At 41.2% G+C, this 18662-nt stretch overlaps 1 protein-coding gene across 7 annotated transcripts in view; it reads left to right on the top strand.

Moving 5' to 3' along the window:
- Window positions 1-18662, top strand: part of LOC113916785 (amyloid beta precursor protein) — a 263295-nt gene that overhangs the window by 95410 nt on the left and 149223 nt on the right. For all 7 annotated transcript variants that reach the window (XM_027583754.2, XM_027583756.2, XM_027583755.2 and 4 more), the window contains exons 4-5: window positions 10897-11009; window positions 12899-13092. In XM_027583754.2, coding sequence (XP_027439555.1) covers window positions 10897-11009; window positions 12899-13092 — 307 coding nt within the window. The remainder of the gene's footprint in view (window positions 1-10896; window positions 11010-12898; window positions 13093-18662) is intronic.

The raw sequence follows: 18662 nt of genomic DNA, 5'->3' as shown, positions 1-18662 counted from the left end.
TTTTATATTGATTGCACATTGAAATGGCAAAGTTTAGGATATACTGGGTTAAATAAAGCCTGTTACTAAAATCGACCTTCCTAATGTGGCTGTTAGAAATTTAAAACTGCCAACATGGCTTGCATCAATTTTGGACAGTGCTGCTCTGTACTGGTTTTTGCCGGACTGTGGCTTGTTCTTTTGTAGCCTTCGAGGAACTGGGTGCACAGTGGTATTCCGCAGTCCTGAGTGGTTGCAGAGACAATCTCTTAAAATTAAACCAAATCATTTTAGGTTTTAATATTTATCCTTCTTCCGCATCCTATTTGAGCTTCTGTGGCCCGGAGATACCGTTAGCCTCATCTTTTCATACACGGAAATCACTAAATCCTCCTGAGTCGCTGCGTCATTTTCTCCCCTTTTGCCTTCAAATACAGCATTCTTTCTACCGTATTCTCTTATAAAGAAACAAAAGACAAAACAGGAGCAAGTTGGCTCTCAGGGCTTGTGAAAAGGCACTCTCTTCTTAAAATTGTGCCAGAATGAGAAATCTATGGGACAAGACCCAGGCTTACAGAAGGAAGGCAGGAAGGATTTGATTATATGTTTTTAAAAGGACAAACCAAGCCAGTCACCAAAAAGACAAATGTTTTATGATTCCAGTCATATGAAGTACCTAGATTCGTCACATTCGTAAAGACAGTACAATGCTGGTTTCCAGGGGACTGGGGGCAGAGGAAAAGGGGAATTGTTTAATGTGTATAATGTCAGTTTTGTAAGATGAAAAGAGATTGGTTATACAATACTTAAATGTACTTTAACACTGCTGAACTATACACTTAAGAATGGCTAAACTGGTAAGTTTTATGTTATGTGTCTTCTAACACAGTGAAAAGAAAAAGGAAAAGACAAGCCAGGGGTGCCTGGTTAGCTCAGTCAGTGGAATGTGTGACTGTTGGTCTCAGGGTTGTGAGTTTGAGCCCCACATTGGGTGTGGCGCCTACTTAAAAAAGAAAAAAAAAAGAAAAGACAAGCCATTCTAAAAAGTGTTCCCTAATAACCTGTAACTTAAAAAAAAAAAAAAAACCTTAATAAGATTAGTTATAATGGATTACCTTAAGTAGACCCTTGCTACCTGAACAAACAGCTGAATCGACTCACTTGGGAGCTTGTTACACAGGCCAGCTAGGTCCCCCCTTGGACTTGTCCTATCAGAAACTGCATTTTAACAACATCCCCAGGTGATCCGTGTCTGCACTGAAGCTTTTGGTCCATGAGCCACCTGAATCAGAATCCCTCTGGGGAGGTCTGTTTTTCAGGCACATCCCACACGGCCAAGATCAGGTGTCAGGGTGAGAGGTGCTGGGATCCTGGTGCTGGGGTGAGAGGCAGGATGAGTCTGTGTTAAAATCCAGCACACCAGAGTTTGCACACCCCTTATCTGGAAAGATTTAACAACCATCATTTTCATAATTCCATCTTTTAACTGATGTTGAAATGATTACAAATGTAAGTAACAAGCCCCGTTACTGATAAAACCAAGAACATGAGTAATACAGTAAGAGAGAGGCAACAGGAAAAGCCCCCCCACGTAGCTTAGCTAATCTAGGGTCGGTTGGCCAGGAAGCCGTGATGCAGAGTTTGTGGAATGTTGTAATACTTTACTGGGGTGTAGTGAGCATTACAGTTCAGCCAGGCCTGGAGTCCAGCCTGACTCTGTTATGAACTACACAGAAATCAGTCTTCAAGCCTGAAATTGCTCATTTGTAAAGGGTAATTGAATTCTATGATGTTATGTTTACATTTCCAAGACAAGGTTAAACTTGGAAAGCAAAGCATCTCCTTTCTTACTGATATGTGGGATTATTCTGAAAGAGAATTTAAGTACTGTGCATCACACAAATGATTCAGGGAGAGATTTGCCTAGGAAATCGAAAGCCAAGCTCTGTCTAGTCATTATAAATGCCATCGAAGAGAAGCCCATGCTTAGCAAGATTTTCTAACCCCCGTTTCTTTTCAGCTAGAGTATTCTCACAGACACGCTTTTGAAGGCCAGAATGTTGATGCAGAGGCAAATAGGTATGAAATCTTAAATGGAGACTTCCAGAAAAATTTTTAAGAAAACTCTTAGACTTACAGAAAAATTGAGAGGATAGCCCAGAGAGTTCCAAATACCCTTCAGCCAGTTTCCCTTCTTATCAACATCTTCCATTAATACGGTACGTTTGTTACAATGAATGAACCAGTTGTGAGACATTGTCATTACTAAAGTCCATACGTTGTTCAGATTTTCTTAATTTTCAAGATCCCATTCAGGAAACCCATTCCCTTTGGTTGTCAGATCTCCTTAGCCTCCTCTTGGCTGTGATGACTTCTCATACTTTCCTTGTTGTTAATGACCTTGGCAGTTTCCAGGAGTACCACTCAGGTATTTTGTTGGATGCTCCTGTGTTGGAATTTTCTCATTGTTAGACTGGGGTTATGGGTTTTTTGGAAAGAAGACCACAGAAGTAAAGTGCCCTTTTCATCCCATATTAAGTGTACATATTACCAACTTGGAATATCACTGGTGGTATCAACCGTGATGGCTGGAGTAGTGTTTGTCAGGTTTCTCCATTGTAAAGTTACTCCCTATTCCCACATTGTGCGCTATACTCAGGAAGGAAGTCACCCGCAGAGCCTACAATTAAGGAGTGGAGATTTGTGCTTCATCTCTTTGAGGGCAGAGTATCTATGTAGATTATTTGGAATTCTTCACAGATTAGTCTCTTTCCACCTGTTTATTTATTTATTCAGTCATTTGGACTTACGAATACATTGAGTTATAATCCAGTACTACTTTGTTTATTTTATGGCTCATAGTATTTCTGTGCCAGCCATTGGGAGCTTTTTTAGTTGGCTCCTGTGCTTATTGGACATAACCTCTTTTTTTTTTTTCCTTCTGAACAAGATGCTCCAGACTCATCTTGTGTCTGTCCTGCACCAATCCTAGAATCAGCCATTTCTCCAAGGAGCCCTGGTTCCTTTTATTGGAGAACGGTATTAGAAACCAAGATGTGAATCTAGCGCCATACCACCCCGAAACACGCCTGATGTCGTCTGATCTCAGAAGCTTGGTGCGCTCATTGATACCAGACTAGACTGCCTTATGCCTTAGCCCCTGGGCCCTCTCGCCTGATAGAGTGAGCAACTGTTTTCATCATCTGAGACCAGTGTTCTTCAGAGCCTTGGTCAAACACTCCTTCTGTCTTGGACCCACCGCAGCATTTACATATGTATGTAAGGCTGTGCTCCCTTCACTTGAATAAATCAGAGAGACAATTTAAGTGAAACTTCCGGTTTTCACTTTTTTTTTTTTTTTTGCCTTTACCTTGACGTGATCCTTTTAGTGTCTGCCCTCTGGCAAATAGTATCCTCTAGCTACTGGAATTGAAACAAGTTAGATCCTTGACTCTCTTTCTCTTATGCCCTTACTTGATCCTTTAGATTCTACCTACAGACTACATCCAGAATCTTACTATTGCTCACCATTTCTGTTGCTACCATCCTGGTCCAAGACTCTGTCATCTCCCACCGGGTTTACTGCAACAGCTCCCTACCAGGTCTTTTTACTTCCAATCTTGACCTGTAGAGCAAGAGTAACTTACTTAGAAAACCACTCCAGAGTCTTCCTGTGTTACTCAGGGTTTTGGCCAGAGTGTGGACAACGCTTAATGCCCCATACAGTCCGCTCTCACTCACCCATTGACCTCCTCCCCATCATTCCTCTCTGACAACACTGGTCTCCTTGCTGTTCTGTGAACTCATGAGGCACACGCCTGCCGCAGGACCTTTGCACTTGTTCTTCCTCTGCCTGGAATGTTCTTCCCACTGATATCTTGATGATTTGTTCCCTCACTTCCTTAGGCCTTCACTCAAATGCCCTATTTTCAGTGAGGCTTTCCCTGACTACTCTATTTAAAATTCCACTTCCTCTGCATGACCCTCCTCCTCCCCATCCCTGTCCCTTTCTCTGCTTTATCTACATGGTATTTGTTACCATTTGTTTTATTTTTTTTATCTTTTCCCTCTGCAGTTTCATTTAGTTCCATCTGTTTTGTTCACTACTGTATCTCAGCATTAATGAAAAATAGAAAGTATGCAATGAAGAGTTAGTGGATGAAGTACTGATTGCCAGGCGGGATCCCAGGAAACCCCGCCCCTTATAGCCAGGAGCAGAGCCCAGCCCAGAAGGTGAAAAGATTGGTCATGCGGATTCTGTGCTCATAGGGACTCCACCCCACTGTGTTGACCAGGATTGGCCATGACCCTTATCCATTACATCATAAGTCGTGCTCAAACGTAGGACTGTAGAACTCTTAACTGGACGGTGATAATGTCCTGGGACTAAAACCTCACTGCCTTCAGAAGGAGCATAATAGGTGATCAGTGAACAATGAAGAGTAGTTGTTTCTGTTCTTACTGACCGTAATTGGTATTAATATGAGAAACAGTAGTGGCTGATGAATGGATACTGGGAGAAAATAATAATAATAAAAGTAAATACTTGAGCACCTTTGTTGCAGGCACGGAGTTGAGTGCTATCTGGCTGTTAACTCTTCTTTTTCCCACCTCCACCATTTACTCCATATGTGACCTGGGCTGATTCTGTAACTCGTCAGGCTCACCTTCTGCCCTGAGGCAGTGAGATCATTGCAATCACCTCAGTGCATGGTTCCGAGTCCGGTGTGAGATGATGTCCCCTAAGCAGCTAAGTGAGTGCTAGGCACAGGGTCCGGAATTGCTGTAACTGTCCACATCTTACCTCAAGAGCCAGATCCGGGCCATGTCTCATCCCTCCTAGTGGAGTATAGCACAAGGAAGGAAACGCGCTTTGCCGTTACTCAGGGATAACGTTGCCGGGACATTTTTACCCCGACCCCCCTTCTCATCCCCTTTTCCTGAATCCTCTTTACCTCTTGAGGGATCAGGAAGGAAGGATACCCCTTTGGCCGAAGTCCCTAGACCTCAGACATTGCCACCGTTTGTTCCCCGTGATTTCTGACCAACACCACGTTAGTCTTCGCAAGTTCATAGAAAGATTGTTTTTTTTCATTGTAAGATCTCTGTACCTTGAAGTTCTTATGTATGGCTCTGGAATCTTTTAATCAATCTGTGCAATCCCACTCTGACTCTGAACACTTGAGCAGTCTCAGCTGTGCACGATTTTGCTCTTTACCCTGACAACCTGCACACCCCCCCTCCCCCGAATTTCTCCCTGGGCCATGAATTCAGAGACTTGGTGGTTTTAGTTGTAGCACTTCATATTCACTTCTGTCTTCTTCCTGGAATTATTTGTCTTTTGAAAAGGCAGTGTAAAGAAATTGAAAACTACATTCCTGTATTTTAATTCCATGATGTTGGAGACTCTGCTACTTGCCTACTTAATATTTATTTCCACTTCTTCCTTTGTAAAAGACTCCCAGATTTTTGTTGTTGTTGTTCACAGTGACAGTGTGCTCAGCTGAAAATACTCTCACGGACTCCCTTGCAGCTGAGCGCGGCCAGATGACATAGTCATGGCATAGAGGATGTAGAAAACAGGGAGGGAGCCCATGCGTGGGAAACAGCAAAGTTGTGTGAGGGCAAAAAAAAAAAAAAAAACCCAAACAGAAAACCATCATGCTTTGGCCTGTTCCTCCTGTTTCCTGCATGCAACTGTGACCATTTTTGACCACGGAACATGAAGACAAAAGCCACCATGCTAAGGACGGCAGTACAGAAAGATGGGAATAGCCTGGGCCGTGAGGGTGGTATTGAAAACCTGCACCAGCCTCGGCCTCCGGACCAGACGTGTCATGTGAGAGAAAGCACCCCATCAGGTCTCTAAGCCATGGCTAATCATGCATCCTGTTCTGTGCTGTGCAGTGCGTTCCCAGCTGTTTTATATGGCTTGCTAGGTAATTTAAACCTAGTTTTATTGTCAAATAGACTGCATTATACATGATAACATTTAAGCATTTTATAGTCTAAAAGTGAATCTCCTTTGGTAAAAGCCAAAGGGAATTTGGCAAATAACTAATTTCCACCAGAGTTTAAATGACAGTGAGTTGAGTTACCACTCTTGGATGGAGAACCCAGAGACCCAGATTTTTAGACCGTGTCCACTGCCAGTTGGCTCTGTGGGCAAGCCACTTGACCTGGGTTCTTTGCCTCCCATCTGCAAAATGAGGTAATTTGAGCTACATAATCCTCTCAAAGACCACCAAAGAGCCAGTGGATTAAGGCCTGCAGAGTCCCAATTGAACTGGACAGCATTGTTCATCTTGCCAAGACTTTTTGGCCAAACCCAGATCTTGTTCATTAGCTTTGAAAATCTCCTTTCAATTGGAGTGTGTGTGTGTGTGTGTGATACAAATTGTGATTTTTTTTTTTAAATAAGAGACCAGGTAGTATGCTTATCAAGAAACTTGCACAGTATATATTGATGAATTTATCCACTAGGATTAAATGGTGCCAAATGTCCCACAGGTCAGCATAAACAGGAACAGGATTTCTCGTTATGGTACCTAATTCATTTTGATCTTTCACCTGAATTCTGTTAAAAGTTGTGCGTGTGTGTGTGTTTGTGTGTGTTTTACCTGAAGGATCAGACCAAAGAAACCAGAAGGTTTATTTTAAAAATAAAAGCATACATAGTTTTATAGGGAAACGCCAGGTACATACTGTTAGGGTTTTTGTTTTTAATTAAAAAACTATTTTCTAGAGCAATTTTAGATTCACAGCAACACTGAGTGGAGAGTACAGAGAATTCCCATATGTCACCTATATCATAGATTTTTTTAAATTTTTTTTATTGTGTTAATCACCATACATTAATTACATCATTAGTTTTTGAGGTAGTGTTCCATGATTCATTGTTTGCGTATAACACCCAGTGCTCCATGCAGAACGTGCCCTCCCCGGTACCCGTTACTGGGCTAACCCATCCCCCCACCACCCTCCCCTCTAGAACCCTCATTTTGTTTCTCGGAGTCCAAGGTCTCTCATGGTTCATCTCCCCTTCCGATTTCCCCCCCTTCATTTTATCATAGATTTTTAAGAATAATTCTTTTAGAATTTAAAGGGGAGAGAATATAAACCATGTTAAACTAAACTAGTTTATGAGAAAAGATTCATTATATTTTTACCACTCTTTAATTCTTTATTAAAAAATATTAACAGATTTTTGTGGTTTAATTGCTTAAAATTTCTGATGTGTAACATTCTGGTGTTTTTCATCAATTTTGAAAGTAATTTAAGCAGGGCTGTAAAACCACAAAGTTATTGCCAAATTTTATTTTAATGTTAGAGTACAGTGAGTTTCCTATTTTGCCATTAGTCCTGAGGGCTTATTAAATAACCAGTATTTATCCTTTAAAAAAAAAAAAGGCAGTCTCATTCAGGGGGCATATATTTCTTGGCTATGGACATTATTAGAAACCTAAGAGCATCTTTCTAATGCTACATGAAATGCCCTTTTGCAAATTAAAAAAAATTCTGATATCTTTTTACAAATTAATGCAATACATGTCCTTTTGAGGAACATGAGATTTTACCAAGGCAAATATCTTTCGGCAACTTTGGCTTTGCAGTAAAATCTAGTCTTCAGCAGCCTGGCCTCCAGGCAAGTAAAACCAGACACACTGTTGTTTGTCAGCTGTTAGCCAGTTTATGCTGCAAGGTCAAGGTTGAGAGTCTCTGATACCTGCTCCTGATTGTCTCATGAACTGATTTAATAGCCTTGGGCCAGCCATTTCATCTTTCCAATAATTGTAAACTAAAAAAAAAAAAAAAAAATCAGTTAGTGTGCCAGACATTTGTAAATACGGCAATATGATTTGACTGACCAAAGCCCGTAAATGAAGCAGCATCTTCAAGCTTTTGATCACTTCCGGCCTCTTGTGTGGCCTGGAAAATCAGGACACTGAGGTATCAAGTATTATTTTTGTTTGTTTGTTTGTTTTTGTTTTTTAAATTTTATTTTATTATGTTATATTAATCACCATATATTACATCATTAGGTTTTGATGTAGTGTTCCGTGATTCATTGTTTGCGGATAACACCCAGTGTTCCATTCAATAGGTGCCCTCTTTAATACCCATCACCAGGCTAACCCATCCCCCCACCCCCCTCCCCTCTAGAACCCTCAGTTTGTTTCTCAGAGTCCATAGTCTCTCATGGTTCCTCTCCCCCTCCAATTTTCCCCCCTTCATTTTTCCCTTCCTACTATCTTTTTTTTTTTAACAATTTATTTGTTTCAGGGGTACAGGTCTGTGATTCATCAGTCTTACACAATTCACAGCGCTCACCATAGCACATACCCTCCCCAGTGTCTTATCACCCAGCCGCCCCGTCCCTCCCACCCCCACCACTGCAGCAACCAGCTGCAGTTGATTGCCTGTCCTGAGAAACCATGAAGAGTCCACCTGGGGAAGGTGTATAGGCTTTGGGTAAGATTACTTTTATTTTCCATTCTCCATCTCATGTGGGATTTAGTTCGGTGGTTGTGGTTTGTTTGCTTGTATTCTGTGTCAAAGTAAAAGGGGAAAAAATGGGATGTCACTTGCATTAGTCTTTCTTTCCCTAAACTGTGTATCTTAATGTTCATCTCTGGGGCGAGGTTATTATCTGCTGAGGGCAGGTTGCCCTAGACACATTTCTTGGCAGGCATTTCTCCACTGGGAAGTGAGGTTGATATTTATAAGTTGATATTATAAGAGGTCGGTCGCACAGCTGTTGTGGAGCTGAGGTGCGGTGTTGCCTGTGAGGCGCCAGCCACCACCATGGCATAGGCTTCTAGGACTCGTGGGTTCCTTTCCCACAAGCAGCATCCGCAGTCTTTTGAGGGCCTCACATCTCGTAATTCCTGCATTCTCTGTGACTCACAGTACCATGCTGTGGGCATCCTACATTGTCTTAAAGATTTAAGGAATGACAAGATGAAGGGCTCTTCATCCCCTATGATTCACTTAGGTTTTTATCTAAATACTATTTATTAAAATAAGTCCTTAAATATCATGAGATATCTTGTGTGTTTGAGCTAGAAACAGACTCAAGTTTAAACGCCCTTATGGACACGAAGTTTAAAAGAACCCTTTTCTGTAACGGGAATAGAAAAGGGTTTTTTCCTTCCCCCTCTCAAGGTCTTCATCACTCTTCATGCTCCTTTTCAGAAAATGTGGTGTTAACCTACTGTGAAAGAAAAAAAAAAAATCGTTCCTTGCTGGAGTGTGGAGAGCTCGTATTCCCTCCTTATTTGGGGTTGTTGGTTTAAATCTGTTCTTGCCTGTCTTGCCTGAAGGACGGCAGCGCCCTACTCAATGGTCTCCCTACGCAAACTTGATTAGAGAGTTTATCGGAAAAACAAACTTGAGCATGTCATTCCTGTTTCAGGTATCTTTTGGCTTATGTTGCCTCCAAAGTGGTATCTAGAACTTTGGATCCTGCAGTTAGGAGTCCAGCATTTCCTCCAGTCTCATTTACTTCTGCACTTACCAGGTGTTCCAGCCACGTTGGACTTTTGCCTCCTCTACAAATATGCCTCACGCTTTCTTTTTCCTCTCTTTTGCACAGGATGTGCCCTCATTTCGAACTGCCTTTAGCCATTCATCCATCCGTCTATCCAGGATGGTCATGTTTGCCAGAACTGGGCCAGGGATCAGGAGTGGAGTGTTAAGATAGGTGCTGTCCTTACATCTTGGAGCTTCCATTCATTTTCTACACGGCATACCCCTCCTCATCCCTGTAGATTCATCTGTGATGTCGTTTCTACTTTGAGTTCTTTCCCGGTGTACCTAAGCGGATATGTTCACTTTGTAGGCTCAGCCCCGTCTTCATCACTATTACAGCATTTATTTTATTTTATTTTTTAAGATTTTACTTATTTGAGAGATAGTGAGTGAGTGAAAGAGCTCAAGTGGGAGGAGGGGCAGAGGGAGAGGGAGAAGCAGACTCCCCGCGGAGCAGGGAACCTGACGTGGGGCTCGATCCCAGGACCCTGGGACCATGACCTGAGCGGAAGACAGACACTTCACCGACTGAGCCACCCAGGCGCTCCTCTTTAACAGCATTTAATGTGAAGCTTCATTCATCAGGACATCTGTTGCCTTCTATGTGCAGAATCTATGCTAAAAGCTAGGGTAACTGTAGTGAACAAAGCAAATAAAAATTAAGCTCATAGCTTACATTCTGTAATTATCCAAACTTTTATCCTCATAAGAATGTAAGTGGTCTTGTAGGACTTTATGTAATATCTTTCTATCTGCAGTACCAGTTATGCTAGAAAGAATTTGCATGATATACATTTTCTTTAAAAATCCAACAAAAACCTAAGGAGCAGTGTTCATAATTTAATTGAATTAAACTGTGTGTGTGTGTGTGTGTGTGTGTGTGTGTGTGTGTGTGTGTGTGTCACATATGTAACCGTGTGTACATACATAGATTTTGTTTGTTTAGGAAGTAGAAAAATGCTACATTTTCTATTAGCTTACAAACAGATGAAATGTCCAAGAACGAGGGATGGACAATTATTTATATTGTTTCCGCTCGAATGATTGCCTCGCAGTGTCAGTCTGCATTTTTTGCCCTTGTTGCAATTGAATGGCAGCTTTCTGTATGATTAACTTTGCAGTCAGAGCTTCATAGTAATCAGATAGATTTCACTTAACACATGTGGGAAGTATTTACCCATCAAGGTTGATGTGGCAAGGAACTGAGCTCGGGACATAGGACTCAACATTCGAATGGTACCAGCCTTTCTTGGATTGATTACTTTGTCATTCAAAAAGCTGTATACCTTCTGAAGTATTTTAGCCCCTGTTTCCTTGATAAGGACCCAGGGACAAGAGCCCTGTGACGCAGATGGAATGACGTGAAGCGTTTTCCCTTTCTTGCAGTTGGCGAGTTTGTAAGTGACGCCCTCCTTGTTCCTGACAAGTGCAAATTCCTACATCAGGAGAGGATGGATGTGTGTGAAACCCACCTTCACTGGCACACTGTCGCCAAAGAGGTACCAGCTCATGCATTCTTTCCTCTTCTAAAGTGAAGATTCCCTTGGGACATGTGTCATGCCATTTTAGAAGATATTTTCAGGCCGTGGCCACGTTGAGGAATAAGTTATATTTCTTATTTGAAAAAGAAAAAACTTTCCACGAGTAATTTATGAGTCAAAAACAGATTTAGTTAGATTTTTTATGTGTCTGTGCCTTATGTGCTTCATAAACTAGACACTGTAATCTTATACTTGCCCATAAACCTTAAAATGTACCTTTTTTCCCCAAATTATTTTTTATTTACCTCTTGTTTTCTTTTGTCGTATACCAAGGTTTTGTAATTTGACCTTTTCTCCTATCATCTATTGGGGAATGCAGCGGTAGAACAGGAAGTTAGAAACTGTTGGTATTGGACTGCGGCTTTCTGTTCTGCCGCAGCGTTCCCCAATCCATCTAAATGGATACACCATCCAATTTTGTGTTCACCACGCCATGCCACCACCTTCATTTTCCCATAGTGGTTGAATCTGTGGCACCAGTCCTAACCTTTGTTGACCCCTGTTTTTGGCAAAAGTGGATAAATAACATAAAACAACTAGCATAAAATGTGACTTACTGTCATCTTCAAAACCGCTTTATCCCTTTGATATATCGCGAAATTTTTCTACTAAGTGTATATAATTTTGTGGAAGATAAGTCTCCTAGAAGTAGGCTCCTTTGCCTATCTCAGTGGTTCTCAAATGGGGTCAGTTGTGTTCCCTCAACCCTCCTCGGGCACATGAGCCAGTGTCTGGAGACAGTTTTGGTTGTCACAGTTGGAGGGGGTGATGTTACTGGCATTTGAGATCTAGAGGTCAGAGATTCTACTAAACATTCCTCAGTGAACGGGACAGCCTCGCCTCCATCTCTCTTCCAAGAGTTATCTGATCCAAAATCAATAGTACTGAGGGTGAGAAACCCTGATCCAGCTCCGATAGCTTTGAAGTTGTTAGGCAAAAAACACAACTTGAGAATTAACATTAATTTTGCCTTCTGTAAAATAGTATGTTCCAATTTACTGTAAAACACAATTTTCTTTATAGAAAAATGTGTTTTGGAGATTTAAGAGCTTTTTGGATCTTAAGAAAGCAAACCAGGTAATTTGAAGTTCGGTTACCCATCTGATAATTCCATTTTCATTTGTTCTTGAGTTTAAAAAAAATTTTTTTTTCACTAAGAAACAAAAATGACTTTAATTCCTATGAGGTCAAAATACACTCTGTAATATTTTCATTGTTTATCCATATGTGTTATGGACATCCACTGTCACCAGTGGATGCCTTCAAAGCTTTATGTTAATCTCGATTTGTGCAAATTTAGCAAATCCCAGGAAAGCAAAAAGGTGTTGATGGAGAAATCTCTAATTTAGACTCTTAAGTTTTGATTCATAGCAGAGGATAATTTCTTTTCTTCCCAGGATTGTTATTCTGGAAGTGAGCCAAGAGAGTTTGAATTTCTAGAGTAAGATGCGTCCACATGAGAGAAACTTCCATGTATAGTGGAGGTGGAAGTTAGCTGGGGTTGTACATGGATCCATCATGTCTACCTGATGCACTAATGATGCCACAGAGCATTGGTTCTCTGATATCCATTCACACTGCAGCCTTCTTCCATATCTTCTTTCCTAAAAACTTTCCATTCCGGTTGTTTTTATTAATTTCGATAGTATAACAACATGTCTCTACAGTTAAAAAATAAGGGTGCCAGAGTAGTCTGTGCTAAAGAAACTTGTAAATCCACTCAAAACAGCAAATGGCCCTTTCCATTGTGAAATTGGTTCTTGATATATTGGGTCTCTGTGGTGATGATTATATTTGGGATTTTCTTACTCTACCCCCCCTCCCTGTTTTCTCCTTACCTTCTGTAGACGTGTAGTGAGAAGACCACCAATTTGCACGGGTATGGCATGTTGCTGCCTTGTGGAATTGACAAGTTCCGAGGAGTAGAATTCGTATGTTGCCCACTGGCTGAGGAAAGCGACAATGTTGACTCAGCCGACGCAGAGGAGGATGACTCGGATGTCTGGTGGGGTGGAGCAGATACAGACTATGCAGATGGGAGGTAAGGCGGCCTTTGTGTTTGCTCTCTCGTAGATGCCAGAACATCTAGTATATAGTTTTGTTTCTTCTATAAATGTGTCTTTCCATTTCTCATTAAAAGGATCTCTGCCCACTCCTGTCAAGGGTTTGCTTTTATGAGGAAAAAAAAATCTAACCATGAACTCCTGTTATGGTTATGGCCAGCTGTGTAATTTTAGTCTAATTGATCAGCCATCACTGAGTTATTTTTAAATATTTTATTTTCATCTCCAAAGTTGGGATCAAAATTCCACTGATAGTGTAAGATGTGGTTCTATAGAGAATTGAAATCTGAGTGAGTGACTGGACTTCCGTTTTGGTCTATAATTTAGAAATTTTTTTTAAACAAGATTTTGGGATTATTTTATTAGTCATTAGTGAAATCTGAAATTTTTGTTAAGAAAGGTTGGTTTGGGCTTTTTTGTTTGTCTCTGTGGGTTTTTTGGCCTTTAATCATAATCTCTGCCTTTGTGAATGAAGTCAGAGGCATTCATAAGTGTTTGCTTAAAATTCGTTAACCATCTCTGGTTTCATGATAGTTTGGAATTATATTTTCACCTCTTCTTCTTTGGGATCTTGATCCCATAACTTCTAGATTTATTTTTTTTATTAAAAGCAAACATCTATATTCAAATCATAAAATTGAAAAACTAGAATTTGGGGGTTAGAAAAACCATCTGGTTCCATCTTCAGTTTCATGCTCTGTCACACGCCAGTGGTGATGATGATCTCACTTCTGCTTTTCCTCCAGGATCCTCTTCAAATGTTTCCTGGTGTCACAGGTTTTCCAAAAGAACATTAAGTATGCATTGTTAAGGCTTATGGTTATTACTATAAAGTTTTCTGACTGTAAGAGTCAGTTATTTTTTTATAATGTATTTTGTAGAATTTTCAAAAATAATTTTACAAAACAACTACATTTTACAAATATATATTGTGTATTTTACAAATATATATTCTTTTTTTTTAAAAGATTCATTTATTTTTTTGAGAGAGAGGGAGTTGGGGCGGGAGGGGCAGAGGGAGAGGGAGAGAGAATCTCAAGTAGACTCCCTGAGATCATGACCTGAGCTGAAACCAAGAGTCACACGTTTAACCAGTTGAGCCACCCAGGCACCCCCCCCCAATTTGCTGTTTCTTATCAGTTAATAATGTCAGGCTTCTCCTTGGTGGCTATTGTCCAATTTTACCATAACTTTTTTGTTAGTTAAGCTCTTTTGTGTTCCCTCTTTGCTAGATTTAGAAAAATTGTATTCGGTGTAGCAGGACATAAAGCTAAACAAACAAATAAGTGAATTACGAGGAACGAGAGAAGAAATAAGGGGAAAGTGAGCTGTATGCTTCACAGTATTTCTCTCCATAAAAGTTGAAAGTTCAGTGGAGAGCAGGTTTTGCCAGTGGGAAAGCATCTGAGCTTTTTTCCATGGGATGGATTGATTGTGTTCTGGGCCATGGCTGGTCTCTCACGAGCTGTATTCCATGAGCCAGGTGTAGAAACGTCCATTGGTTTGGGTTTAATTGCTGCTTTGTGTAAACGTTGGAGAATTGCCTAGTTCTTCTGGCATTTATGATAGTTTTTGCGTATTTTTTCCTCAGTCATATCTAGATTTAAAAGTTTCAGAATAAGTTCTTGAAAAAATTCTTGTCATCAGGGCTCTTACTACGTTATGGCAGTGCAACCAGTGTTAAAAAGGGAATTTAAAGTTGGACAACCATTTTCTTTGGTCATAGTCTGTTAGATACTTGCTCATTTCCCATCATTGCATTGACTCTGTACTTAATAAACAACCCAAATCATGGTGAGTAAACCAAGAGAGCTCCATGACTGCTGTTAAAATTAGAGTTAGCTGTGTACTTATAACCCTGTATCAAGGTTGGTGACCCACCGTTTGTGATCATTCATATAGCAGGGACTGTTATAATTAAGAATGGGTATTTTTACTGTATCCTGAGAATGATGGGCTTTTGCCAGGCCCTCTTTCTTTCCCAGTTGACACATTTTTTAATGTCTCATAAAACCTACATTTTTAAGAAAAGATTTATTTATTTATTTGAGAGAGAGCGGTTGCACACACGAGTGGGAGGAGGGGCAGAGGGAGAGGGAGAGAATCTTCAAGCAGACGCCCCTCGCCCCCCGCGTGTGGCGCTTGATCCCACAACCCTGAGATCATGACCTGAGCCGAAACCAGGTCAGATGCTCAACCCTCTGGACCACCAGGTGCCCCCCACCATACTCTTTTTCTTTTTCTTTTTTGACTGGGAGGGAGGATCCTTTCTAACCTGGATAGACCCCGTGGACAACCATTTTTACATATTCATTTGAATATCCTAGACTTGTTGATACCCTTCACATTTTCTCACCATATTTTTGCCAGTCTTTTGTATTTGGGAAAAAGTAATTTCTCCTTTTAATTGTTTGAGTTTTGTAAGGTTGATGTATCACATACATAGCCCTATTAGTTAATTCCATTTCATATTCATGCTGTAACATCAGCTGGGATCTTCGTGTTAGTAGATTTGCCGAATTATCGCGATTTGTTGACCTGTCACCTTCCACATAGCAGCTGATCCAAGCCACCTTCATTCTCCTTGGTTTCTAGCACCACTCTCCTCCATGCTCCACAGATGACCCCTTCACAGTCCTTTGTCATGAATTGCTACATCACGGTACCTGGGAGTTAGTTAGGTGCTCATACGTGTTTGTTGAGTAGATTAACAAATTCTCTCTACCTCAACATCCGTCTGTACCTTCTTCCATTTCTTTGTTTCCCATTTTACCTGTTATAATTATGTTCTATCTGAATACCACTTGATTACCTTCACTCCCTTTCTTGGATTTTTAAAAAATATTTATTCAATACTTTTTTTTTTTAAAGTAGTTTTAGGTTTACAGCAAAATTGAGCAGAAGGTAGAGAGCTCCCATCATCCCCATCCCCACATGCGTAGCCTCCCCCAACATCAGCGGCTCCCACCAGAGCGGAACATGTGTTACAGCTGACGCATTATCATCCCAAATCCCTACTTTACAGTTAGGGCTCAGCTCACTCTTGGTCTTGTATATTCTGTGGGTTAGGACAGATGCATAATGACGTGTGTCTATGATTATGGTATCATACAGAGTATTTTCACTAAAAATCCTTTGTGCTCCACCTGTTCATCCCCTCCCTCCCCCCGGCCCCGTCTCAGCCCTGGCAACCACTGATCTTTCTATTGATTGTATTCATAGTTTTACTTTCCCTAGAATGTCAAATAGTTGGAATCATACAGTATGTAGGCTTTTTCAGGTGAGGTTCTTTCACTTAGTAATATGCATTTAAGTTTCCTTCGTGTCTTTTCATGGCTTATAGCCTGTTTCTTTTTAGTGCTCAGTAATAGTCCATTGTCTGGATGTGTACAGTTTGTTTATCAATTCACCTCCTAAAGAACAGCTTGCTTACATCCAGGTTTGGGCAATGTGAATAAAGCTGCTGTAAACATCCATGTGCAGGCTTTTGTGTGAACCTATGTTTTTTGCTCCTTTGGGTAAATACCAAGGAGCCCAAGTGCTGGATTGTGTAGCAAGAGTATATTTAGGGTTTTTTTGTTGTTATTATTGTTGTTGTTTTTAAGGATTTTTTTTCTTTTTGAGAGAGACAGCAAGTACACGAGTGGGGGCAGGGAGAGGGAGAGAGCATCTTTTTTTTTTTTAAGATTTTTTTATTTATTCATTTGAGAGAGTGAGAGAGAGAGAGCACAAGCAGGGGGAGAGGCAGAGGGAGAGGGAGAAGCAGACTCCCCACTGAGCTGGGAGCCCAACATGGGACTCGATCCCAGGACCCTGGAGATCACGACCTGAGCCAAAGGCAGATGCTCAACCATCTGAGCCACCCAGGTGCCCCAAGAGAGAGCATCTTAAGCAGGATCCACACTCAGCACGGAGTCTGACTCGGGGCTCCCTCTCACGACCCCGAGATCATGACCTGAGCCAAAGTCAAGAATCAGATGCTCAATCGACTGAGCCACCCAGGTGCCCCAGAGTATGTTCAGTTTTGTACCAAACTGGCAAACTGCCTTCCAAAGTGGCTGTACTAGTTTGCATTCCCACCAGCAGTGAGTGACAGCTTCTGTTGTCCACTTCGTCACCAGCACTTGGTGTCATCAGTGTCCTGGATCTGGGCCATTCTAGTAGGTGTGTAGTGGTATCTCTTTGTTTTACTTTGCATTTCCCTGATGACATAGGATGTGGAGCATCTCTTCAGATGCTTGTATGCCATTCACCTATCCATTCTTTTATTTTCGGTCTCCTTTATCCTTTGCTCCTTCACCTCTGCGCACAGAGGAGTGCTGTTTGTTCCATGCAGTTCAGATGGTCGTTTACCTGCTACAGCACTTAACTCCTCCGATTACTCCTTCCTGCATCAGTGCCTCGCTTCTTCCTGTTACCCTCGTGCTTTTTTTTTCTTACAGGACACATCATACCTTGACTTCTCTTCTCATTACTTGGCGTTTATTCTACCTGAACCACAAGGCTCTTCACTCTCTTCCCAGATAATTTCTCCATGCCTTAGTCACGATCCTATTTTGCATTTCTGATCCTATTGACGCTTGGTAGGAAACGTTGATGCGTCCTGCAGCCTGTAGCCAAGTTAAAATTCCCTTGCAGGCCGTCCAGAGCTCATTACTTGGCCCCAGCCTGCGTTCAGCATTGTGCACGGGCCTCCCCTTGTCTCCTGATATCCCTATACCCTCGGCCTTTTCTTTGGGCTGTTGTTCCCACCTTTGTGCCCCTTCTCAAAATGCATTTCCTTTGTCATCAGATGGTGTTAATCTACCACAAAGCTGCTTGTAAGTTCTAAAGTGCTACCTCTTATCATGACCTGTAAAATCCTGTGTATTTTTTAACATTCACCCAAAAAGATATCTCCTTTACAAGTCTTCTCTGATTATCCCTTGAAATAGTTGGCTTCACTGTCCTACCCTTGCTTTGTATTATTTTATTTATGTTGACTTTTCTCCCAATTAATTGTAGTTATTTCTCTTTTTATCTGACAGAAGCCAAACTACAGTTTATGTACCAAAAATGTCTTACACACTGGTCTTTGAGAAATATTAGCCAAATTCAATTATTTATTTAAAAAAGTTTTTTCATAGCTTTTGGTAAGGACTTCATGGTCCATAAGTAGATGTTATAGAACCTCTCTTGTGTTTTAGCTGAGATGTTTCCTATGGAAATACAATGTGAGCCACATAATGCATGTTTATACTTTTTTTTTTTAAGTTTATTTATTTATAATCTCTACGACCCAATGTGGGGCTTGAACTCACAACCCTGAGATCAAGAGTCGCACGTTCCACTGACTGAGCCAGCCAGATGCCCCCGTTTATACTTTTTTTTTTTTTTTTAAGATTTGATTTATTTGACAGAGAGACAGTGAGAGAGGGAACACAAGCAGGGGGAGTGGGAGAGGGAGAAGCAGGCTTCCCGTGGAGCAGGGAGCCCGATGCGGAGCTCAATCCCGGGACGCTGCGATCTTGACCTGAGCCGAAGGCAGATGCTTAATGACTGAGCCACC

This window comes from Zalophus californianus, chromosome 1 (genome assembly GCF_009762305.2).
Source record: "Zalophus californianus isolate mZalCal1 chromosome 1, mZalCal1.pri.v2, whole genome shotgun sequence".
NCBI lineage: Eukaryota > Metazoa > Chordata > Mammalia > Carnivora > Otariidae > Zalophus > Zalophus californianus.
Note: the sequence above shows the minus strand (reverse complement) of the source record. Positions and strands in the feature narration are given on the sequence as shown.